At 39.6% G+C, this 25,748-nt stretch overlaps 2 protein-coding genes across 6 annotated transcripts in view; one reads left to right on the forward strand and one right to left on the reverse strand.

Annotated features, from left to right (window-relative positions):
- Nucleotides 1–214: 214 nt before the first annotated feature.
- LOC132097250 (protein SSUH2 homolog) lies at nt 215–7,204 on the reverse strand. Its single transcript, XM_059502881.1, has 13 exons — nt 7,067–7,204; nt 6,922–6,977; nt 6,046–6,150; nt 4,866–4,941; nt 4,269–4,398; nt 3,157–3,217; nt 2,833–2,954; nt 1,963–2,025; nt 1,622–1,704; nt 1,278–1,370; nt 911–1,016; nt 719–826; nt 215–503 (listed from the first exon to the last, which is right to left on the reverse strand). The coding sequence occupies exons 1-13, from the start codon at nt 7,084–7,086 to the stop codon at nt 363–365; spliced, it is 1,164 nt and encodes a 387-aa protein (XP_059358864.1). The 5' UTR covers nt 7,087–7,204; the 3' UTR covers nt 215–362.
- Nucleotides 7,205–8,454: 1,250 nt separating this feature from the next.
- LOC132098069 (glutamate receptor-interacting protein 2-like) overlaps nt 8,455–25,748 on the forward strand; it is a 49,188-nt gene continuing 31,894 nt past the window's right edge. For 2 of the 5 annotated variants that reach the window (XM_059504187.1, XM_059504188.1), the window contains exons 1-4: nt 8,455–8,814; nt 13,511–13,588; nt 16,576–16,711; nt 24,517–24,662. In XM_059504187.1, the coding sequence (XP_059360170.1) occupies nt 8,652–8,814; nt 13,511–13,588; nt 16,576–16,711; nt 24,517–24,662 (523 nt within the window). In that variant the 5' untranslated portion in view covers nt 8,455–8,651. Of the gene's footprint in view, nt 8,815–10,892; nt 10,973–13,510; nt 13,589–16,575; nt 16,712–24,516; nt 24,663–25,748 lie in introns of those variants that run through there. The other 3 variants (XM_059504184.1, XM_059504185.1, XM_059504186.1) reach the window with 3 other exon arrangements.

A 25,748-nucleotide genomic window follows, 5' to 3' on the forward strand; every position in this document is an offset into this window, starting at 1 on the left:
CCAAAAAAAGAAAAAAAAAAAAAGTAAAAAATATATATTTTTTTAAATGTTTATTCACAGTTTCTTTTGACTTTCTTAATCTTAATATATTATTTATGTTTAAAGATTTACTGCAAAATATACTTCATATTCTTTAAAAGTTAGGTCTTCTGGAAAATGCATTTATCTATAAGAGGTTTAGTAATTCACATTTGGTCATATTGAGTCAGTGAGGTGACATAAAATGTTATATTTTTGTACATGGTTAGAAGTTAAGCTACAGATGCCATGATTCAGGGATGTATAGGCAAAAGACATTACATTTGTTCATCTTAACGGCTATACAGCATTTATGTTGTACATCAGGTCAGGTGTATTTGATGCTACATCACAGAACAGCAGCAGGTGGCGGGATAGTCATCAGCGCTCACTTTAAACTCATTTCCATACACATAGTAAACATAAGGCTTTCCTTTCCACATGTAGTTCACTTTGGTTATGGGAATGAGCTCGATCGTCTGCCTCTGAAACAGATTAAATTGCAGAATGACAGATTCAAGTTTCAGCATGACAACTGTCTCTAGTTACAGACAGACTGGTAATGATATAGCAAAGGTTGTGCATTCCATTGTTTTGTTTTAAAACATACAAAATGTAATTGGAAATTATGGATGATAATATTAAAGTGATAAAAAAGGACAATATAAAAAGGCCTGGAAGCACACAAAGACAGCAGTACCTGTTGTAATATGCGGGATGTTTGGGTGAATTTCACCTGATGATCTCTTACTAAGCGCTCAGAAGCTTGACCAACAGAAACATCAGGAAAGCCCCTCACTGGATAGACCTACAGTATACATACAACCATCTGATGAACTTACACATTTCAAGTTTCTTTTTACCTCTCACTATATGTACTGTCTGTTATTACCATATATTGGGCATCTCTGAAGAGCTCCTTCCCTGAAACCTTCCCCAGATTTTCCACTCTCAGACCACTCGAGTCTTGCGCTATGAATTCATCCTTCCCAATGCTCCTGAAGTGGTCCAAAAAGTTGCAAAATAAGAGGGTTCAATTCGAAAGACTTCTAAATATCATAAAATAATGAATAATACTGATTAAATTCTGTTATTTCAAAGAAACTATAAATGGTGCAAACAATGACAATATAAGTCATAACAGCACACCTCTCCTCGACAAACAGCAGGATTCATGTCTGTCGCACAAACAGTGACTGAGGATATAATAGCCATGCCTTCCTTAGCAGACATAATGTATATCATGTAAATCATCATACCATTTAACAATGAGGTTGATAAAGACAAGCAGCTGTCTCTTTCCATGGCAGGTGTTACACTGGCAAGAGCCGTTCCCGTTACACGAACTACAGCTGAAAGACCCCAGACAAACCAAAACTCAGAAAATACCAAACCACTGAAGCCCCCTGCAGGACTCAGAAGAAATTAACATTTAAATAGAATAAAAATAAAATTATAAAATTATAAATACAATAAAAAGTACAATATAATAAAAAAAACTCAAATAAACACAAATCAATAAAATAAGTAATTTAGAATATTAAAAATAAATAAATAATAATAATTAGAAAAAGAAACCTATCTTAAAGAAATGTCTCATTACTTTTCACGCCCACGCCCATTGCAGTGCATGCAGCGGTCATCAGATTGACGGTAACCAGAACCATTACACACCCAACAAACTTTCTGCACATGGACAACAATAGAGGACAGACAGTTCATATGTTAAGGTATTTATGTCATATGATGAACTGAAAGAAAAAACACTGTGGCCTGTGTGCACACATTTCCAATACAATTCAACTTGAATTCTTCCCCAGGCACCACACAAAGAGATTCTTTTTCTCAATAGAAGTGCCATATTTTCCTGTGAAAGGATATTTGAGAAGGAAGAAATGCCCAGTATGCAGCTAGTTTGGTCTGTGTTAGTCAAAATGTACTTACGTTCCCAGATCCAGCACAGGTGGTACAGGGGTTTCTTCCCATTCCCAGACAAAGGTGACAGTTCTAGTGTACAAACAGAATATAATGCTTTAAAATATGCTTTAAAAATGCTTTAAAATATGATGTGAATTGAAATATGATGTTTACCTGAACTATAGTCCAATTTTTAAATACTTGAAATAATTGAAGTATTTTGAAAGCGCAGCGAGACTATTACATAAATTTCACAGTGCTTTGGCTCGATTTGCTTGTCAAGATTCTTTGACTGGTGGAGATTTTTTTTCGCACAATCATGGGTAATGTAGTTCTCCAACATGAATTCTGGATCTAAACATTATTGTTTGTTAAAATAAGTTTAATAAGCAGTAATACATGCTGATGGCTTCAACAAAAACAAAACATAAATTAACAAAATGATTAAAGCATTTGTCTTTTTTTTTTATTCACTACTGTATGGAGAAAATAAATGGGGCTTTTGCTTTGGGAACTCGACTGTTGCATTCTATAATAGCTCTACAAACAGTTGTGATCTTTTGGAAGATTAAATAAAATGCTGCCAACACCTTTAGAAAGTGTTGGTTTCATACAGAAATGCTGTGAAATAGTAGCCACTTTTCCACCATCAGGCCAAACCATTCTCAGGCTGAATTGTTCCATTCCATGCCAATAAAACCCAGCCGATATGGATATGGTTTCATTTTCCACAGTGTGGCTGATAAAAGAGCCTCAATACAAATGCATCAGTCGTTTAATACAAATGCATCATTCTTAGAAGCATTCGATTCCCAACAATGGAAAAGTGGCAAAAGTGTGTTAAATGGGACCTGCTCTTTTAGTTCTGTTTGTGGATTGTGTGGTCAAAGGTCAAACCTTGACTGAGGAAGTATAGGGCACTTTAATGGTCTGCTTGTGTTTTTGAAAGAAGGCCGGAGGTTGAGCTGCAATCTGCCACGGACCTGGAGCAGGCTGAACACCAGCGTCCACAGGCTGACCTGAAATGTTAAGTTTTTATTGATTATGAGCCACATTAAACACAGCATAATTTCCCTTCCTGGAATTTGCATCATCGTGGAAAATTTTAATACACTGAATTCATGAATTCATGTTGTATCAATTTATCAGAGATGTGGTCAAATGTAAATAAAAGCAAAAGACAGCATGAAGGTAAACATGCCCTATCTGACTGCTGGATACCTGTATAAGGCTTCTGACTCCATTCAGTAGATCTGGACTCTATGAACGTCTCCAAACGATACTGAGAACAAAAGAAAAACAGACACATCAAAAGCAACAATTCACATCAGTTTCACTATGTGATGCTTCGAGACACATCATCAGTGATGTTTCCTGGGGTCATTAGGTCTTTCAACAATCAGATACCCTCGCCCAGGTAACCCGGTTGTGATTGATAAAGCCCAGACTTGTGTCCAGGTAGCACAACCCCGCCCACGGTTCTCCTCTCCTGATCCACAGCCACCTTGAAGCAAACTCTGTTGGCTCCTTTGTCTACTGGCCTGCATGCTGTAGACCCTGCACTGCACACCCTCTACATCCAACCTCAATGGGCTCTTGCACTTTACTCGCCAGTCGTTTCTTCAGCACTCAACTACCAGCTCAGTGTACTTGAATCTTTTCCTCTCTGGCCTCTTCAATACGATCCGCCAAGGGGACTGTGAGTTCTAAGAGATGATCTGCTTGGAGGCTTCTGAGATTAGCACCATGTCTGGCCTCATGCCAGAGGAGGTCCTGACAGATGTTGTTATGTTCTCCCCAGCCCTAACAAAAGCTATGGTTGCAGTGGGTAATCCTGCAGGAGTTGGTATCTACTATGGCCTTCAGAACTTTGTCATGATGTCAATGATAGCTGTGAGATTCTGTCCTTATTCCTAGGCTTGCTCTTAGCTAAAAGGGGCCAGAGAATCCTCAGCAGGAAACCATGTTGGTAAATCCAGGCCTTAAAATGATCTCTTATACATTATCCCCTGGTTTCACAGACAGGGCTTAAGACTAGTCCTAGACTAAAATGTAAGTCAGAGCTGTTTCCACTGAAATAAACTTGCACTGATTGATCTTAAAAATATATCAGTGCCTTTTTAGTTTTAAGATGCACATCGGTAATGTTTTTTTCTAAGCATGTTTATAAAAATTACTTAAATGTCCTAATTGATCTATGGTCTAATCCTGGCTTAGTCTAAGCCCTGTCTGTGAAACCGGGCCTATATGTCTTAAAAACTCTAGTTGCTACTTATCACATACTGGAGAAGAAAATGATGGTAATAATGAAGATGATTTACTGTAGGTCTCACCCTGTAGGTATTAAAGGACTCCATGTTGGTTATGACTCCCTCTTTGACAGGGTCAGAACTATAACAGCACTTGCTAGAGACGTACATTGTGAAGGATTCACGTGCTTGGTCCTCTGAGATGGAGGGTATACTGTGATCAAAGAGAAAAATCAATACGTAAGTGACCTTTGCACATGTCTAACAGTGTTCTGGCAATTTTTACTACCAACATGACACTTTTTAGGTGGATTAAATTAAATTTTGGATTAAAAAAAAATCATGGTATGCTGTTCTTGCTTCCAGAGCTGTGCAATTTGGCCCAATTTTATAATTATATGTCAGTATGACAATAGAAAAACCCTAACAATTATTAATCATTTACATATATTAAATGTTTACAAAAAATAAATACTATGACTTAAAAAAAATAACCAGGTTTGTTTTGATTAATCGTGTTGCCCTAGTTTGAGAACCACAATTTGAAACCCCTCCAAAAAAGAGACCACATCCAAACTGTGAGAAATTAAGAAGGCCCATCTTTGTATGATGATTGCATATCATGTGTTTAAGATTCAGTGCATGCATTTTGTGATTTTTGTATACAGAAAAAGCTCTTACTGCCAGTTTGGGGAGCTGGGGGCTTGTTCCGGCACAGGCATCGGTACTGATGGAGGTGGAGGTGGAAGATACCCACCTATGAAATTAGAGACATGTCAACAACAAAACTACTTGTCCATTCATGGATTTCTGTGCTACTGGTGCATTCAAGGCTTTCTGGAAAGTTTGTATTTACAAGCTGGAAAGTCATACTTATGACATCAGATGCTTATAAATCGTTTGGTAGGAGCAAGATGCCAAGGGTATATTCTACACAAAATTCAACAAAGATTTTTAACAAAATAATGAATAAAAATGTGCATTGGTGTGTTTTTAGCATTTTTGTTACATTTATGAAGGTGCTGTAAATTTAATTTTAATATAGGAATTGTACAACACTATGGTATTTTGCCGGCAGCCATATCACCCTGGAGCCCAAGACCGGTTTCCCACTGAAGCTAAGCAGGGCTGAGCCTGGTCAGTACCTGGATGGGAGACCTCCTGAGAAAACTAGGTTGCTGCTGGAAGAGGTGCTAGTGAGGCCAGCAGGGGGTGCTCACCCTGTGGTCTGTGTGGGTCCTAGCGCCCCAGTGTAGTGATGGGGACACTATACTGTCAACAAGCACAGTCCTTCGGATGAGACGTTAAACCGAGGTCCTGACTCTCTGTGGTCATTAAAAATCCCAGGAAGTCTTTCGAAAAGAGTAGAGGTGTGACCTCGGCATCCTGGCTAAATTTGCCCAGTGGCCTCTGACCATCATGGCCTCCTAACAATCCCCATATCTGCTGATTGGCTTCATCACTCTGTCTCCTCTCCACCAGTAAGCTGGTGTGTGGTGGGCGTTCTGGCACACTATGGCTGCCGTTGCATCATCCAGGTGGATGCTGCACACTGGTGGTGGACGAGGAGATACCCCCTGACAATGTAAGCGCTTTGAGTGCCTAGGAAAGCGCTATATAAATGTAATGAATTATTATTATTATTTTGTACATTCAACTTGGACTAACAATTTGGAAACTCTCGGCTTAAAGAAAAGTTCCCCTCTTGTAAGTGCAACTTTGTAGTGACATTTATATACTTTCAACTCGTAAATATATTTCTGAAAAACTTTGAATGCACCAGGTGAGCCTGTACACAATTTTTTTCATGCTGAAGTGTTTACTTTAGCTTTTTTTAATGTTTATGTTGCATGCTTTTTACCACCTCCACCAGCTATTGTTCCTTCATATCCAGGGACTGTATCGAACATGTTTGCAGGGGGTGCAGAAGGTCCATGGATACTTGTCGCAGGTGCGGCTGCCATGGCTTAATGAGATTTAAACAAACCAGTTAGGGAAGTTTTCCAATAGTTGGCCATTTTAATTACTGAAGAACTGATTGTTGTTAAGACTTCTAAAATCAGTGGTGAGCAGTGCGTTAATGCCAATAGTGTATTTATGGTTTAAGAATGTACAGTAGCCTATAATAGGGATCCTGAAATCTGGCCCACGAAATCCACTTTAGCCTATAACCCTAATCAAACACACCTGAGTATTGGACCTCCAGGACATGTTTTAAGACACCATGGCCTATAGCATAGTCCGATAGCTGCTGCTATTGAATGGCGCTAAATGTACGATTGGATGGAGTTGTTTCTACAATAAAACCTTGGTAACTTTGAATAAATAACTTTTTTTGTACATTAAGAATTCTGATTTAACAGTTGCAGTTCTGGTATGATCCCAGTAATTTGAATTATAAAATCTTCTACATATTATTATTATTATTTTACCACAGTACTGGGGTACCCTACTGTATATTTTGGAGTAGGCCTACCATATTTTACTGTATAGAAACGTTTTTATAGCACAAGTAGGCTACTTAAATGCTATACGAATTCAGGCTATTAATAATTATTTTAAAACGGCATACTAACTATGCACAAAGCAATACATTTAAATGAAAAAAGCGTTGTTTTAGATACTTTAATTTAAGCGGAACTCCATGGTAATATTTCTAATATAGCGTTGAAAGGGTAGTCACGGAGTGTCGTCCTGTGGTAATCTGAGATTGTGTACATTTCACAACAACTCTTACCTGCTGCTGGTAATCCATAAACCGGGTTAATGGTGCCGTAGTTAGCTCCATAGTCACTTCAGAGAAGTTTAATTAAGTCAGGTTGGGGTTTTTTTGGAACATAAACAATGTAAATATCGATTATTAAGATTTTTTTTACCCTTACCTCACAATTGGCTTCTCCATTTCGCAAACGCGGTCAAAAGTAAAAGTAGGCTAAGTTCCCGAAATGTTCTACTGCTTCCTTATGCAGTCATGTGATTTGGTTTCGTTATTTCCCTCAGAAATGCACAGGAGGTCATTGTATAGAAAAATGTTTAAAACCTCGTTACATTCGCAGTCGTCGCGCACGTCAAGGAACAAAGTGTAGTTTTAGTTTAGTTCAGTATGTTTGTGTGTTTTTTTTAGACAAAGCCGCGACTAGAGTGACATGTTGATTACAAAAATATATTAACTATGAGGAAAACATATTTGCGTTACCAGGAGAAACTATGCAAACTTCGCAAATCTTGAGCGAACGCAACGCTTTTCTGAGGAACACAAAGTTTCATACTGACGTTGGTGAAAATGAGTCAGAAAGTGAAAACGAGTGTGCGGTTTAATTTAGGTGAGGAGTCACTCCTTTAAAAAAAACACAAAAAAACAGCCTATGAGCCGTCTGTGATGGCACCATGATACAGTGATGGTATCAGATGGTAAATCCAGGGTAGGTACTCTAACCGGGGCTAGTTGTCACATCTTTTACACTTGTTCATTCATCAGACGCGTTCATCCAAGCGACACAAGTTAGATGCATTATTTACGTATTTATTTAAAAAGTGATTTTCGGTATTCAGAAGTGAATGTGTTTATCCATGACTAGAGATGAAGGTAAACAGGAGGACGTTTTTTATATTTTTGCATTCTTTGGATTATTTCTCTATATGGCATACGTCACAATGTGAACCTGTTTATCAGCTTTTGCCCACATTTAAACCATGCATTTATTATGAAACAATTCATGAATTAGGAAAACATTTTAAAAGGTAACAAATATAATAGGTGGCGATTAATAATAAGGTCCCATTAGTTAATGTTAGTAAATACATTAAGTAACAATTAACACCTTTGTTGTGTTCTATACAATATTTGACATCTTATTTTGTGCATTGACCCAGAACACAATGTTATGATAATGAAAATAGTATAGTATAGTTTGTAAAATATAACAAAAATAATTTATTCGTTGGACGCTTGAATGAGATACAGTACTTCATTGTGACAACTAGCCCCAGTCTCCCCTCCATAATATAGTTTGATTGCTATATTAAAAGTACCATGGTTTTTAAACATCCGAATCAAAATATGGTTCTGTCTGTAGTTATGGTACTTTATTGTCAGTGTGGTGTCTCTCCTGTGGCTCAGGCAGTCTGTATCTCAGTAGCAGGCCACTTCAGTCCATCTGTCTCATCTGTGAGCAGCCAATGCACACACTTGCACTCCAATGGTGTTATTAGCCCTACCCACTATATTTAACTGGATGTATTATTAAGTCATACCCAGATTTTCATGACGTTACATTGAGGACTGTGAAATGAGATCAGCCGTGTTTCTCCAAAACCCTCGTATCTGAGTTAAGTTGAAAGATTTCCCAGAGAATAAACAAAAATCTCTTCTAGGATGAAGAGAGAGGGTAGAGGAGAAATAGACCCGAAGCAAAACTAGACTGAAGATCTGTGTGGTACTGAAGAGAGGAAAAGGAAAAAGGAGCCATGTGGCACATTAGTTGTTCTTTAAACCCTAAAGTGCTCCCGGATGGGGTCCCTGCACGGACCACCATGAAGAAAGCACTGGCTGGGGGAGTCAAAGGGAAGAGGAAGATGTTCTCGTTTTCTTTACGATGTCGGATTGGAGTTATGAGAGGAAGGGTTAAAGGTAAGACATGAGAGAATTAATTTGCGTAGGTTTTGAGTGTGTGGAGATGTTTGTACAGTTAAAGGGTCAATTGTATGTGTAGGTGCTGTGTACTTCATGAGCCTGGATCACAAAACCAGAAGTCGCTGGGGCATATTTTTAGCAATAGCCCAAAAAAAAAAAAAAAAACATGGGTCAAAATTATAGATTTTTCTTTTATTCCAAATTGATTAAGATTATTAATAAAGATCATGTTCCAGGAAGATATTTTGTTAATTTCCTACCGTAAATATAGCAAAACTTAATTTTTATTAGTAATATCAATATTTTTGCACCCTCAGATCCCAGATATTCAAATAGTTGATGATGAATAAATGTCAATTTCGAAAAATTGACACTTAAGACTGGTCTGTGATCCAGGGTCATTTATGTACAGTATGTATGTATGTTTATTTTCTGTTTTTCTTGAATGTGGGTCAGAGAAATGAATGCAAGATCTGTTGTTCTTTATCAGCTGAAGTAACCTGCAAAACAGTGTTCTGCCACATGGGGGCTGTCTTGTTTAAAATTCAATCATATGTGAACTACCATTCAAAATGTTTAATATTTATGCGTTCTTTTGCTCTCCAAGGCTGCATTTATTTGTTCAAAACTACAGTGAAATGGTAATAGTGTGAAATATAAATATTAATCTTATCATTTAAAAATATATATTTTTTTAATTATAGCAAAGCAGCATATTAGAGTAATCTCTGACAGATCATGTGACACTAAAGACTGGAGTAAAGAAGCTGAAAATTGCTGTGTGGCGTATTGACTGTATTGTAAGTGTTGTTAAGGGGAAGTTTTTTTTCAATGTAACAGTATAGAGAAGAAACGGTAGTATGTGTTGATGGAAGAGACAGGTGTTTGTCTTGGACACATGCAGCTGTCAACACAAATGTTTAGTAGTGGATGCAATATCCCTGCCATCCCCCAAAAATGAAATTTGAGAGCAGATTGGCATAGACTCGCATTTGGTTTCTCCCTTTAATGGTAAGGAAACTGTGTGGCTTTTATTCTGTGTATAATATAAAGCCAGTTTTAACAAGATTCATGATTTACCATGGTAAACTGTTGCAAGGGCTGTTTCACGCTAGATGCCTGGCTGTTAAATGAAGAGAAACAGGCATGTGAGAGGAAGACTGACAGGGAGGAGGAAGTGTTTGTGTGTGAGGCACGTGGGGGCTGAGAGAGGAGTGAGGGGTTCGGCTCTGTTTGTGTTTAATATTAGTGTCTATATTAGTTTTCCGGTAGGAAAATTCCCTCGGGCACAGAGTGCATGAATGTGTGTATGTGTGTGAACAAACATGATTAATAGGCCAGTGCAGGAAGGAAGAGCACATGTGAGCAGCGAGAAGCTGAAGAAGTGAGGGAGGAGTGGCAGAAAGGAGGGTGGAGAGGAGAGAAGGAACGAGTGTGTGTTCTGTCCGGGTCTGATCTCTGTGGAGCACTGGAGCATTCGGATACATTCCCATACTGCAGCACTGTCATCTCTGGATAAACCACCATCTGCTTCGGCTCACGCTACAAACCCAGAACTGAATCTGTGCGAGCGGATCACATGTGTTTTACAGATGACTGACTGGAGACTAGTTGCATGCGTGGATTGGCAGGCGGAGGAGACCACGTTATGCTGTCTGGAAAGAGCAAACTGGAGTGACACTGGAATATCTCAGGAATAATCCAGTTGCAGCAATGCAACATTTTTTCAGTCTCTCCTTCATGCATTATACACTTACAGTCGCTCACGTGGACCTGCACTAGAGATATATTTGATCAGCATATGTTTATTGAAAAAGCTGGAATTCTATATGACTTGCCTGTATGGATTGCACGTCATCTGTGCAACAGGATCAGCTATAGATAAAACTATATGAGGTCGCTGAATGGGTTCTTCTTCAGGACCATCATTTCATTGCTTTTCAAAGAGGATTCGTTCTTAAAGGAATCCTAACTGAAGTTACACATGTAATATGGCTTAACTGGACGGATAGGTTAGGATGGTAATTTCCAGGTTTGCGCTTTAACAAACAGTTTGGTCAATTTAGTTAGATCCTGAAATGATGTGTGGCAGAATGGAATCGTGATATTCCCATGATGCTGTGTGGTTTGAGGAGAGAAGGTCGCAACAACAGCGGTGAGTCATGATGATCATTTTTCCACATTCGGTGCTTTCTTTTTCACTTCTTCTGTCATACACATTGGGGTTGGTAAGATTTTTAAAATGTTTTTGCTCACCAAGGCTGCATTTATTTGATCGAAAATACAGTATCTTATTAAATACTTTTACAATTTAAAATAATTGTTTTAAAATGTAATTTATTCCTGTGATGTCAAAGCTGAATTTTCAGCATCATTATTTTAGTCTTCACGATCCTTCAGAAATAATTCTAATATGCAGAATTGCTGCTCAAGAAAAGTTCTTATTATTATCAGTGTTGAAAACAGTTGAAAATGTTGAAAACTGATATATATATATACATTTTTTTTTTTTTAAATCTCTGCATTTATTTGAAATAGAAACCTTTTGTAATCTTCACCTTTGGTTGATATAATGCATTCCTGGTGAATTAAATTATCTTTCTATAGAAATGTTTTCATATCTCTAGCTTGCCTGTCTTTTCTAGGTATCAAAATGACCCTTTCCAAAACTACTGCTGGTGGTATTATTGTACAATATGGTATCAGTTGGTATTTTTGATGGTACTTTGATATTTACCATGGATCCAAATGATTATAATATTCGTATGCAATGGTATTTAAATTATATTCTAACATACTTCAGACAGTAGCATGGTATTGGAACATGTCCAAAACAATATAATGTTTGGGACTTTTATGTTTGCATACTTTTAGGTTTAAAATGTTTTGTCTTGTACAGTTCAAGTTAATCAAATCCTTACAGTTAGGGTTCTGTTTCATATACATATAGTGTTCCTGTAGCTCAATTGGTAGAGCATTGCCTTTATCAAGCGCAAGGTTGGGGATTTGATTCCCTGGGAACACATGATAGGTAAAAATTGATAGCCTGAGTGCATTGTAAGTCGCTTTGGATAAAAGTGTCTGCTAAATGCATAAATGTGATTTTTTTTTAATTTAATTTAAATTTATATACAGCAAAAAATATTCTATTTGTCATTTTCTTTAAAATGTGTTGTTGTCGTTCTGGGCCATTAGACAAATAGGATCCACTGTGTTCCACTATGAAACTGTCTACCAATTTGGACAGGGTAAAAAGGCCCCACCTGTAACATTTGTCTTGGGCCGTGTGGGTTTTAGCTCTAGCCCTGCTGTAAAATGGAAAAGCCTGTAGAGAGCTGAGCGCGGGGTGACAACTGGAGCCACTGTGGCCTCTATTAATAAAAGCCCAGCTCTGAAAATAGACCCTGAGCTTCCATTTGCATTGTTAGAACATCATCCGTTTAACCTACATCAGGATTGGTGTCAACACAACCAGGGCTGTCGGTGTGCTTTGCTCCAATTTAGTTTCAGAGTTTTAATAGACTTGGAAATTGAGTTATCATGACCTATAATGACAGTTTTACTCTGCTGGGACTTTCAGAGACACTTATGTGTGTGAGTGTGTTATATAACACGTGCGCACTACTCATGGATGTGCGGTTTGTTGACTGTTAAAGCAGTGATGTGATGTTTCGAGCCTTCGACCTCTTAAACAAACAGTCTGAGTGATCTTGGTTTGTTTAGCCTTTTGGCCTAAAGGGCAGCTGAACCATCTTCACTGACCAAAATGAGATTTAAGTGTTGTTAATGTTCAGGAAGGGCTAGTACATTGGGATTGTTGTAGTAAAGGAAAGTTGCTTAAAGTGAAAATGTTTTTGTAGTTCCATAAAGCGTCTTTCCAATAACATAGGACAGGACTTAAAAAAAAAAAAATAGGCCTACATTGGATTGGATACATTTTTTTTTTATTTACATTGTAAATAAATTCCTGTTGTGTAAAATTAAGATGTATGTATTTAAATTGCATGTAACATTTCTATCCATTGGGATTAGGCCTACACAGTTTTAACATAAACTAATAAACTTAATGTAATGCATATTTGTCAGTTGTACATAAACGAAATGGGTACGATTATGCAATCAAAACATCATGGCATAATTTATTATTGCCTATTTGCATTTTCTGACTTTATTGAAAAAAATCTTATTTTCAAAATGCATTTATTCAAATTCCTTAGAATCAGCATAAATCTGTTCATTTTAATTAACATTAAATGTACTTATTTAAAATATATGAACCTGGTTAAAATATGGCTAGGTGTGGTTGTTCCAATAAATAATCAGTTAAAATATTAGATTAAACCCTATTGGATTTATTGATGATAAATATATTAATCTGGTCTGTCTATTTTAAAAAAATCATAACGGTACCATTACAGATGTCTTACCTGTTCCCTAACGGATTAATTTATGTATGACTGATAGATAAAATTAAATGTATTAACTTTGTTTACTGTTTACTGTATCATAAAAGTGTGTGTTGCATGCCTGAATGTTAATATATAATTTTTTCTTGTTGAATACCCTGTTTCACTCAAAAAAAAAAACTTGATCTTGAATTCAATTCTAAATGTTATTAAAAGCAAGCAGTCAGAGCCTGTAAACTGCTTTTGTAATGTATTATCATAATTTTTTTGATCATTTCATGTTTCAGAAGATGTCCCATACACGAAGGGAAGCAAAGATGCTGCAAGTGACAGCAGCAGCCTCAACAAGAGGAGCAGCATAGCTGGTAAGTGGGCATGTAATCCAACAGAACTGAAACCTGCACATAACTGCTGTTCAAGGAATATTTCACCCAGAAATGAACATTTGCTGAACATTTACTCACCCTCAGACTATCCAAGATGTAGAAGAGTTTGCTTCTTAATAGAAACAGATTTGGATCCTCTGCAGAGTGGTGTGTGTATTACTTGTGGATTATTGTGATGTCTTTATCAGCTGTTTGGACTCTCATTCTGACGGCACCCATTCACTGCAGAGGATTCACTGGTGGTCATGTGGTGTAATGTAAAGATTCTCCAAATCTGTTCTAATGAAGAAACAAACTCCACTACATCCTAAATGGCCTGAGAAATGTGTAACAAGTTTTTATTTTTGGATGAATGATTTCTTTACTGCTCCACATGACACAACTTTACTGCATCAGAGGTGTTTTGCTCTATACTGAGGCTCTTTATAAGGAGTTCTGCCAGTCTCAGCACTCATACAGCATCTTGTACCTTAACGTAAAGAGACTGTGCATCTGTGATGATGCTGATATTTGATTTCATCGGACCGCTGCTAGAAACCCTCAGTCACTCTCTCTGTTCTTTTCTGTTTATCCGCTGGGCTTTTGAAGAATCATGTCAGTTAATTTGTCTCTAGTGATTTTCCACACTGACACTCACTATCAGATGCTGTAGAGATTTAACAGCAGTAAGGAGCTCATACTTAAGATTGTAATTCCTGCATCATAAAAGCTCATCACATAATTAGTCTTCATTTGATCATACTGAAAAAAATAATATTCTCCCTAATGGAGTCCTCATAACCATTATGAGTGGAAAATAAAAATAAATCTAGATAAAATAGTGCATTTTATTTTATATATTATATATTTATTATATATGTATTATATATGTATTATATATATATATATATATATATATTAGGGGTGTAACGATACGCGTATTCGTATTGAACCGTTCGGTACGCGGCTTTCGGTTCGGTACGCGGTACGCATTATGGACCGAACGGTTCGTTGGACTAAATAATTATATTTGGAAAAAAAAAAAATTTGTGAAATATAATGATATGCGTTCAACAAGGTAGCCCAATAACCCAAACGACATAACAGGCAACGCCCCTGACACCCCCGAAGAAGAAAAAACACCAACTTATATGTTTATGTTAGGCTACTCAGTCAGGCGCTCGCTCACTCAGTAATACAGGCTCAAGGCGCGTTGCAAAATGGCTAATGCGTTTAACAGACCAGAAATAGAAGATCCTCCAATTACCAACAGGTCTGGTGTTTGGGTGCACTTTGGATTCCCTGTAAGCTATAATGGTGATGGCAAGAGAGTGGTGGATAAAAAAAATCAACGATATGTCGCATCTAGGGTACAACAGCGGGAATACAAAAAAAAAAAAAAACACCAGCGGGAATATTTGAAACATGTCAACTCATTTACGCCGACATCACCTTAGTGTGTCAGTATCTGGGAAAAGACGAAAAAAACATACACGCAACAAACTATCCCCGCAGCATTTAGACAGACATTTCCAACGGATTCAAACAGGGCAAAAGACATCACCACGGCGATTGGTAGGCTACATTTACGTTATAGCCGCGGATATGAGACCTTACTATTTACCATTGATTCTATCATCACCATTATAGCTTACAGGGAATCCAAAGTGCACCCAAACACCAGACCTGTTGGTTATTGGAGGATCTTCTATTTCTGGTCTGTTAAACGCATTAGCCATTTTGCAACTAGCCTTCAGCGTGTATTACTGAGTGAGCGAGCGCCTTACTCTGTAGTGGAAAACGTAGGTTTTAAGAACATGCTTAATGTTATTGAGCCCCGTTACAATATTCCTTCACGAGCCCATTTCAGACAGACCGTAATTCCTGCTTTGTTCCAAAAAACATAAGCCCTATAGAGAACCAATTGAGTAAAAACACACTCAATATAAAGAGTTATAGAGTTCCATATAAAAAGTTACATCTTTGTATTTGTTCATAACTAATATAACATTTTCATTTTTTTTTTATAAGGAGCTGTTTTTGTTTTATACAGTATGCTGCTAAGAAAACACCATAGAAGATGGGTAAAGAATAGCTCCATCATTGTTCAATGTAAAAAAAACAAGAACATACTTTGTTAGTTTTAATAAATAAAACATTTTTTAAAAATCAAGGAAATTTATCTGCCAATTTTTTATTTTTGCTGTATATAAAACGTACCAAACCGTACCGAACCGAACCGTGACACCAGTGTATCGTATTGAAACGAACCGTGAATTGGAATGGAAATGTATGGAATACAATTTTTTTTATTTTTCTTATATACAGTATTTGTGGCAATTACAAAAAAGTATGTATGAGGTGTTGTTTGTGACAAATAAATAAATGTCAACCATTTATGTTTATGAAATAATATTTTTTTTATCAATATTAAAAAATGTATTGGACAATAAGCTTGCTTTTAAAAAATAAATAAATAAATACAAATTGTGTTCAGCAAGGATGTTAAATTGATCAAAAGTGACAGTAGAACTTTGAAGGTTTCTTTTAAAAATCACTGGATAAAACTTTGAGTTTCCACAAAAATATGAAGCAGCACAACTGTTTTCATCATTGATGGGAATAAGAAATGTTTCTTGAGCAGCAAATCAGCATATTAGAATGATTTCTAAAGGATCATGTGACACCGAAGACTTGAGTTTTTTTGAGAAAAAAAAACATAAATTTTTACATTACTCGAACATGACTTGTGAAAATCACCCTTGTTTGTTTCCATTATGTATAAATATGCTTATTACACACAGTCTGCCATACTACCAGACTGCAGTCCTAGCATCTGTCCTTCATGAAATGGTTAAATGAATCTGACTTCCGTGTCACAATGCATGGCTACACAAGCTCCCTGGGGACCAGCGGGTGAGTGACCTGCAGTGAAGGTCCGTGTGCTGGTGCTTGTGTGGTTATTATGTGTGTTTGTTTACACACAGATGAGCAGAGAGGTGTGACGACAGTGGAACTGATTAAAAAAGAGGGCACCAGTCTCGGCCTCACGATCTCCGGAGGATGTGACAAGGACGGCAAGCCAAGAGTGTCAAACCTGAGACCAGGAGGTCTCGCGATCCGGTGAGAAACACACACACGCTGATCACTATCCACTTTGTGGAGTTCTCAGTTAAGCTTCATTGGGGTATTAGCTTTGTCTTGGTTCTCCTAAAAATCAAATAGCTTATAATTGATCTAATATGTTCCCGTGGGCTCACCACCTACAGGAGGGACTGTAAGGGGCCGGTGCTTAGAGAATCGGGCAGCAGTCGAAGGCGGGGGCCTCGACAGCCCGATCCCTGGACACGGAAACTAGCTCTAGGGACGTGGAATGTCACCTCACTGGCGGGAAAGGAGCCCGAGATTGTGCGTGAGGTTGAGAGGTTCCGACTAGCGATAGTCGGGATCACCTCTACGCACAGCTTGGGCTCTGGAACCACACTCCTCGAGAGAGGATGGACTCTTCACCACTCTGGAGTTGCCCATGGTGAGAGGCGGCGGGCTGGTGTGGGTCTGCTTATAGCCCCCCAGCTCAGCTGCCATGTGTTGGAGTTTACCCCGGTGAACGAGAGGGTCGCTTCCCTGCGCCTTCGGGTCGGGGATAGGTCTCTCACTGTCGTTTGTGCCTACGGGCCGAACGGCAGTGCAGAGTACCCGGCCTTCTTGGAGTCTCTGGGAGGGGTGCTGGAAAGTGCTCCGACTGGGGACTCCGTCGTTTTACTGGGGGATTTCAACGCCCACGTGGGCAACGACAGTGACACCTGGAGGGGCGTGATTGGGAGGAACGGCCCCCCTGATCTGAACCCGAGTGGTGTTCAGTTATTGGACTTCTGTGCTAGTTACAGCTTGTCCATAACGAACACCATGTTCAAGCATAAGGGTGTCCATCAGTACACGTGGCACCATGACACCCTAGGCCGTAGGTCGATGATCGACTTTGTGGTCGTTTCATCCGACCTCCGGCCGTATGTCTTGGACACTCGGGTGAAGAGAGGGGCGGAGCTGTCAACTGATCACCACCTGGTGGTGAGTTGGATCCGATGGCGGGGGAGGAAGCTGGACAGACTCGGCAGACCCAAACGTACTGTGAGGGTCTGCTGGGAACGTTTGGCAGAGCCTCCTGTCAGAGAGATCTTCAACTCCCACCTCCGGCAGAGCTTCGACCGGATCCCGAGGGAGGCTGGAGATATTGAGTCCGAGTGGACCATGTTCTCCACCTCCATTGTCGAAGCGGCCGCTCGGAGCTGTGGCCGTAAGGTCTCCGGTGCCTGTCGAGGCGGCAATCCCCGAACCCGGTGGTGGACACCGGAAGTAAGGGATGCCGTCAAGCTGAAGAAGGAGTCCTATTGGGCCTGGTTGGCTTGTGGGACTCCTGAGGCAGCTGATAGGTACCGGCAGGCCAAGCGGACTGCAGCCCGGGTGGTTGTGGAGGCAAAAACTCGGGCCTGGGAGGAGTTCGGTGAGGCCATGGAGAAGGACTATCGGTTGGCCTCGAAGAGATTCTGGCAAACCGTCCGGCGCCTCAGGAGAGGGAAGCAGTGCCCTACCAATGCTGTTTACAGTAGAGGTGGGGAGCTGTTGACCTCAACTGGGGATGTCGTTGGACGGTGGAAGGAATACTTCGAGGATCTCCTCAATCCCGCTGTCACGTCTTCCATTGAGGAAGCAGAGGCTGAGGGCTCAGATGTGGACTCGTCCATCACCCAAGCTGAAGTCACCGAGGTAGTCAAGAAACTCCTCGGTGGCAAGGCACCGGGGGTGGATGAGATCCGCCCTGAGTACCTCAAGTCTCTGGATGTTGTGGGGCTGTCTTGGCTGACACGCCTCTGCAGCATCGCGTGGCAGTCGGGGACGGTGCCTCTGGGATGGCAGACCGGGGTGGTGGTCCCTCTTTTTAAGAAGGGGGACCGGAGGGTGTGTTCCAACTACAGGGGGATCACACTTCTCAGCCTCCCTGGGAAAGTCTATGCCAGGGTACTGGAGAGGAGAATCCGGCCGATAGTAGAACCTCGGATTCAGGAGGAACAGTGTGGTTTTCGTCCAGGCCGTGGAACACTGGACCAGCTCTATACCCTCTACGGGGTGCTGGAGGGTTCATGGGAGTTTGCCCAACCAGTCCACATGTGCTTTGTGGATTTGGAGAAGGCATTCGACTGTGTCCCTCGCGGCGGCCTGTGGAGGGTGCTCCGGGAGTATGGGGTCCGGGGCCCTTTGCTAAGGGCTATCCGGTCCCTGTACGACCAGAGCAGGAGCTTGGTTCGTATTGCCAGCAGTAAGTCAGACTTGTTCCCGGTACGTGTTGGACTCCGGCAGGGCTGCCCTTTGTCGCCGGTTCTGTTCATGATTTTTATGGACAGAATTTCTAGGCGCAGCCAGGGGCCGGAGGGGGTCAGGTTTGGTGACAACACGATTTCGTCTCTGCTCTTTGCGGATGATGTTGTCGTGTTGGCTTCATCAAGCCAGGACCTTCAGCATGCACTGGGACGGTTTGCAGCCGAGTGTGAAGCGGCTGGGATGAGAATCAGCACCTCCAAATCCGAGGCCATGGTCCTCAGTCGGAAAAGGGTGGCTTGCCCACTTCAGGTTGGTGGAGAGTTCCTGCCTCAAGTGGAGGAGTTTAAGTATCTTGGGGTCTTGTTCACGAGTGAGGGAAGGATGGAACGGGAGATTGACAGACGGATCGGTGCAGCTTCTGCAGTAATGCGGTCGATGTACCGGTCTGTCGTGGTGAAGAAAGAGCTGAGCCGCAAGGCGAAGCTCTCGATTTACCGGTCAATCTACGTTCCTACTCTCACCTATGGTCATGAGCTTTGGGTCATGACCGAAAGGACAAGATCCCGGATACAGGCGGCCGAAATGAGCTTTCTCCGCAGGGTGGCTGGGCGATCCCTTAGAGATAGGGTGAGAAGCTCAGTCACCCGGGAGGAGCTCAGAGTAGAGCCGCTGCTCCTCCACATCGAGAGGGGTCAGCTGAGGTGGCTCGGGCATCTGTTCCGGATGCCTCCTGGACGCCTTCCAGGGAAGGTGTTCCGGGCGCGTCCCACTGGGAGGAGACCCCGGGGAAGACCTAGGACACGCTGGAGAGACTATGTCTCCCGGCTGGCCTGGGAACGCCTCGGTGTCCCCCCAGAAGAGCTGGAGGAAGTGTCTAGGGAGAGGGAAGTCTGGGGTTCTCTGCTTAGACTGCTGCCCCCGCGACCCGGCCCCGGATAAGCGGAAGAAGATGGATGGATGGATGGATGATCTAATATGGTAATATTTGATGTTATGATTTGTATGTTTGTGTTACAATATGGGTATGTTTTATGTATTATCTTGTTTTGTGGTTTACAACACTTTGGTCAGTTTTTGCTGTTTTATTTGATGCTTTATAAATAAACTAAAGACTACAACTAGTATAGAGAATACTTTGGTAATCTGAGCACAGTTTAAGATATTGTTGAGAAAGATCTCTGAGAGATTATTAGGTTATTTTTCTGTGGAGTAAAATCTTGAGAAGTAGAACATAAAATGGTAAACATGTTTCTCTTTCTACTTTCTATTAAAATAATTTCTGGTCACAAACTCTGGACTTTTCTTTTCCAGTGATATCATCAAAACCTATTATTTTAACACTTCTCCACATTATGACATTTTTCACCATTCAGTTAATTTCCACTATATTACTGTAGATAAATCCAGCCCATGATTTTCTACTGAAATATCCCATTTAATCCAGAAATACATCACAAAGGAAAATGGGTTGCAAACAGTGTATTTTGTGTGCGGGGTTGTTGTAGTTAATGATAACTAAAAAACAAAAATATTTAATAAAAAATGATTGCTTAACTTAAAACTTCAAGTTAAAATACAAATACAAAATCTTAAAATAAAATACCAAAAAGCACACTTTTTTGTGCTGCATGCTAATGATTTCACTTTAAATAATTTTGTGTATGAGTGTCATTTATGATGAGTGTTATTTCTAATGAATGCAAATATAATTTCTGTTTTATGCTGAGATTTGTTATACCTGTTTTGTTCTGAAAACTGGTAAATTTAAAGGATTTGTTAAGGAAAGAGAGGAACTAAAATACATGTTTTATAGTAACGTATACAGGTGCATCTCAATAGAATGTTTTGGAAAGGGTCATTTATTTCAGTAACTCAACTCAAATTGTGAAACTCGTGTATTAAATAAATTCAATGCACACAGACTAAAGTAGTTTAAGTCTTTGGTTCTTTTAATTGGGATTAATTTAGCTCACATTTAACAAAAACCCACCAATTCACTATCTCAACAAATTAGAATATGGTGACATGCCAATCAGCTAATCAACTCAAAACACCTGCAAAGGTTTCCTGGGCCTTCAAAATTGTCTCTCAGCTTGGTTCACTAGGCTACACAATCATGGGGAAGACTGCTGATCTTGTCCAGAAGACAATCATTGACACCCTTCACAAGGAGGGTAAGCCACAAACATTCATTTTCAAAGAAGCTGGCTGTTCAGAGTGCTGTATCCAAGCATGTTAACAGAAAGTTGAGTGGAAGGAAAAAGTGTGAAAGAAAAAGATGCACAACTAACCGAGAGAACCACAGTCTTATGAGGATTGTCAAGCAAAATCGATTCAAGAATTTGAGTGAACTTCATGAGGAATGGACTGAGGCTGGGGTCAAGGCATCAAGAGCCACCACACACAGACGTCTCAAGGAATTTGCTGAACCACAGACAACGTCAGAGGTGTCTTACCTGGGCTAAGGACAAGGAGGAGGAGAAATGGACTGTTGTCCAGTGGTCCAAAGTCCTCTTTTCAGATCAGAGCAAGTTTTATATTGCATTTGGAAACCAAGGTCCTAGAGTCTGGAGGAAGGGTGGAGAAGCTCATAGCCCAAGTTGCTTGAAGTCCAGTGTTAAGTTTCCACAGTCTGTGATGATTTGGGGTGCAATGTCATCTGCTGATGTCGGTCCATTGTGTTTTTTGAAAACCAAAGTCACTGCAACCGTTTACCAAGAAATTTCCTTCTGCTGACCAGCTTTTTGAAGATGCTGATTTCATTTTCCAGCAGGATTTGGCACCTGCCCACACTACCAAAAGCACTAAAAGTTGGTTAAATGACCATGGTGTTGGTGTGCTTGACGGGCCAGCAAACTCACCAGACCGAGAATCTATGGAGTTATATCAAGAGGAAGATGAGAAACAAGAGACCAAAAAATGCAGATGAGCTGAAGGCCTCTGTCAAATAAACCTGGGCTTCCAGACCACCTCAACAGTGCAACAAACTGATCACCTCCATGCCACGCTGAAATGAGGCAGTAATAAAAGCAAAGGGAGCCCCTACCAAGTATTGAGTACATGTACAGTAAATGAACATACTTTCCAGAAGGCCAACAATTCAATAAAAATGTTTTTTATTGGTCTTATGAAGTATTTTAATTTGTTGAGATAGTGAATTGGTGGGGTTTTGTTAAATGTGAGCTAAAATCATCACAATTAAAAGAACCAAAGACTTAAACTACTTCAGTCTGTGTGCATTGAATTTATTTGATACACGAGTTTCACAATTTTAGTTGAATTACTGAAATAAACTTTTCCACAACATTCTAATTTATTGAGACTTACCTGTATAATGTATAAGTGCTCCTTTTACTGTATTTTAAATTATTTCTGAATATAATAATCTGTTGTCATCATACATCGAAGTGTTTCACTCAACAATGCAATTCTCACTTAATAAAAATGACTAAATGAAATTAATGGACTGACAAAAGTGAAATCACTTAAAATGAAAGATCTAAAAGTAAAAACATAAAAAAAATTTTAAAACTCCAATAGTATTTCAACAGTACTCAAATAACACTAGTGTAGTGTGTGCCCTTTTTTTTCTCCAGAAAATAAGTAATAAAATGACAACTGTATTAAAATTGTATTAAAAATGCAGTTAAATGCAATAAAAAAAACATTACAAATATTAATAAAATCTATTATAGTATGTCACTAATACTAAAATAACCTTGTGTGTGACTTATTTTCCAGAAAATATGGTCATAAAAATGGTAACAAATTTACAAAAACTTAAACTAAAATGAAAAACTATAATAGTATTTCAGTGATGCTAAAATAGCAGTGGTGCAGTGTGTGCGGTGCACCTTGTTTACCCGCACAGCTCTTTAACCTCAGGATCTGTGCTGCTCCTGTTGTGTGTGTGTGTGTGTGTGTGTGTGTGTGTGTGTGTGTGTTTGTGTGTGAGACCTCAGGATGTGGGCTGCTCCATCACATCAGCCTCTAGTGTGACAGGCTGACGTAGGCCTAACGTGACCGCTCTCTCTCTGTCACACACACACAAGGAAGATTTTAGCTGAATGGTTGTGCTGACCTGTAGGCAGCGCAGGATTGATGTGCATGTTACTGAAGTTTTTACTGAAGTACTGTTTGTTTTGCAGCCAGGTGATTTAAGCTTATGACCTTGCATTTAAGTTCACAGCCATTTTTATCCCCGTTTCCGAAGCTCTAGTGCAGATGTGCTAGTTTATAATTATTATGCGTGTTAATGCTGTTTAACTCCACTGCATAATTATGCAGAATCACAAAATGATGTGTTTGGGTGTTTTGTTTTGCCTTTGGTTGTGTGCTCATGTGTAAATTAACTAGTTTTGTGTGTTGTCACTGTGTCGGTTCTGAGCACGTGCCGTTGTCTAAGTTAATGCGGCGCTTACAGGCAAAATCCTAGCGCTGGGTGACAGCAGTGGCTTAAATTAGCTTCTACAACAGTACATGAGGAGTCAGCTACGCTAACATCACACATATATACACCCACAAAGCGTATGTACTGCTGCACAACACAAATACGCACCTTTCTGCAGTTTTCATATTAGGGCAGCCATATTATATTAAAGTAATCTTGTTCTTAGGATTTAGGTCATTAACAATTTTCATAAACTACGGTTCAGATTTGTGTTGTTTTTTTTAATTTTGAAAGATTTATTTGTTCAAAAATACAGTAAAAAACGGTTGTGGCGAGTGGGGCGGGGCCGAGGGAAGTGGGAACAAGGAGTGAGGCCGGCAATGATTGGGCAAATCAGTGGCACCTGCGACCCACTGCCGGTCTCAAGTCCCACGGAGGAGATGGAAGGATATAAAACTGGAGAGACGACAGTGAAGGACGAGAGAGGACCAGGCCTGGGCTTTTAGTTGTGTTTTGGTTTTTATTTGAGCGCACCAGTCGTCCGTGAGGGGCTGGTGCGCTGTTTTGGTTATTTTGTGATTATTAAAGTTTCATTTGATTGTCTGCCGGTTCCCGCCTCCTTCTTCCCGATGATTACGAAGATTAATTCATTACAACGATATATTGTGAAATATTAAAATTTTAAATAACTGTTTTCTATTTGTAATTTGTAATTAAAATGTAATTTATTATGTGACAACAAGAGATGCATTTTCAGTATCGTTACTCCAGTCTTCAGTGTCACATGATCTTTATTATTATCAATGTTGAAAACAGTTGTGATGCTTATAATAGTCACGTGGAAACCATGATATATTTTTATAGTATTCTTCAATGAATAGTAATTTCAAAATAAAAGCATTTATTTGAAATATAATTAAAGGGAATAAATGTAGGTTGCATGCTGTTTCATGTACTTGTAAAAGGTAAATATGGACCTGTATGAATGTATTTAAGGTGTTTTTTGTTTTTAGCTCTTGCATTCCCTGGGAATTTTACCCATGACCTTGGCATTTCTAGTGCCATGATTCACTGTTACTGATTCATGTTGATAAAACACATTCATAAATTACATCTTTCTGTACACTTGTTGTCAAACATATTAATCAGAAACCTAAGAATCTACTGTACATGTTAATGTATCACTGCATTGTTTAATTTTCCTTATGCATCTGTGTGGCAGGAGTGACCAGCTCAATGTCGGAGACTATATCAAATCAGTGAACGGGATAAAGCTGTCCAAACTCAGACACGATGAGATCATCAGCATGCTGAAGAACATCGGTGAGCGTGTGGTGCTGGAGGTGGAGTACGAGCTGCCGCCTTTCGGTACGGACACACATACATTCACATTTACATTCACTCCAGTCTCCTGCGGAATAAACATTTTGCGTGGGAAGATTTTTAAAGGGATAGTTCACCTAAAAATGTCCCTCATGTCAATCCAAACCCGTAAAACCTCCGTTCATACTCAGAACACAAATTAAGATATTTTGATGAATTCTGAGAGCTCTCTCACCCTCCAATAGACAGCAATGTAATTAACACGAACAAGGTGCAGAAACATAGCAAGGAGATCGGTTAACGTTTACATTCAGTGGATACTCTCCAAAATGGACGAATTGTTGAATAAAGTCATTATTTTTATTTTCTTTGTGTACAAAAAGTATTCTTGTAGTCTGAACCACTGATGTCACATGGATTATTTTACCGATCTCCTTGCTATGTTTCTTCACCTTGATCATGTTAATTACATTGCTGTCTATTGGAGGGCGAAAGAGCTCTCAGAATTCATCAAAAATATCTTAATTTGTGTTAGAAATATGAACGGAGGTATTACGGGTTTGGAACGACATGAGGGTATGGAGCTAGACGAGTCTCAAAAAAGATAAATGCACACACTACATTCACATATGCACACACAAGATTCATACATGCACACACATGATTCATAAATACACACACAGGATACACAAATGCGCACAAAATTCACAAATGCACACACAATATGTAAAAAGCACAGAAGATTCACAAATGCATACAAAATTCACAAATGCACACAAAATTCATAAATACACACACAATTCAGAAATGCAAACAACATTTACAAATGCACTCAAGATTTAGAACTGCACAGGACAAGATTCACAAATGTATTTCTGATGCACACACACATATATCTTGATTTACAAACTGCTTGCGGTCTGTGAACTTCACTGCATTTGTGTGTGAATTTTGAGACTCCCCTGACTTGGCTCGACACACAAATGCCTTTTTTTTAACGGGGAATGATCAGCAACCAATCAGATATCTCCCTTGTTTAAGCCAATCACAAGAACGCACCCCACGCGGGGGATTGTTTACTTCTAAGCCAATCACATGAACGCGTTCACACTGCGCGATATGCTTGTGTCG

This window comes from Carassius carassius, chromosome 21 (assembly GCF_963082965.1).
Source record: "Carassius carassius chromosome 21, fCarCar2.1, whole genome shotgun sequence".
NCBI classification, from domain to species: Eukaryota; Metazoa; Chordata; class Actinopteri; order Cypriniformes; family Cyprinidae; genus Carassius; species Carassius carassius.

What these genes read in the sequence shown, in the direction of transcription:
- LOC132097250 (XM_059502881.1), bottom strand. Translation starts at nt 7,086, where the DNA reads ATGGAGAAGCCAATTGTGAG. An exon ending in TTATGGATTACCAGCAGCAG is followed by an intron (nt 6,151 to 6,921) that starts GTAAGAGTTGTT and finishes AATCTCATTAAG; the next exon opens with CCATGGCAGCCGCACCTGCG. An exon ending in GAGTCAGAAGCCTTATACAG is followed by an intron (nt 2,955 to 3,156) that starts GTATCCAGCAGT and finishes TTAACATTTCAG; the next exon opens with GTCAGCCTGTGGACGCTGGT.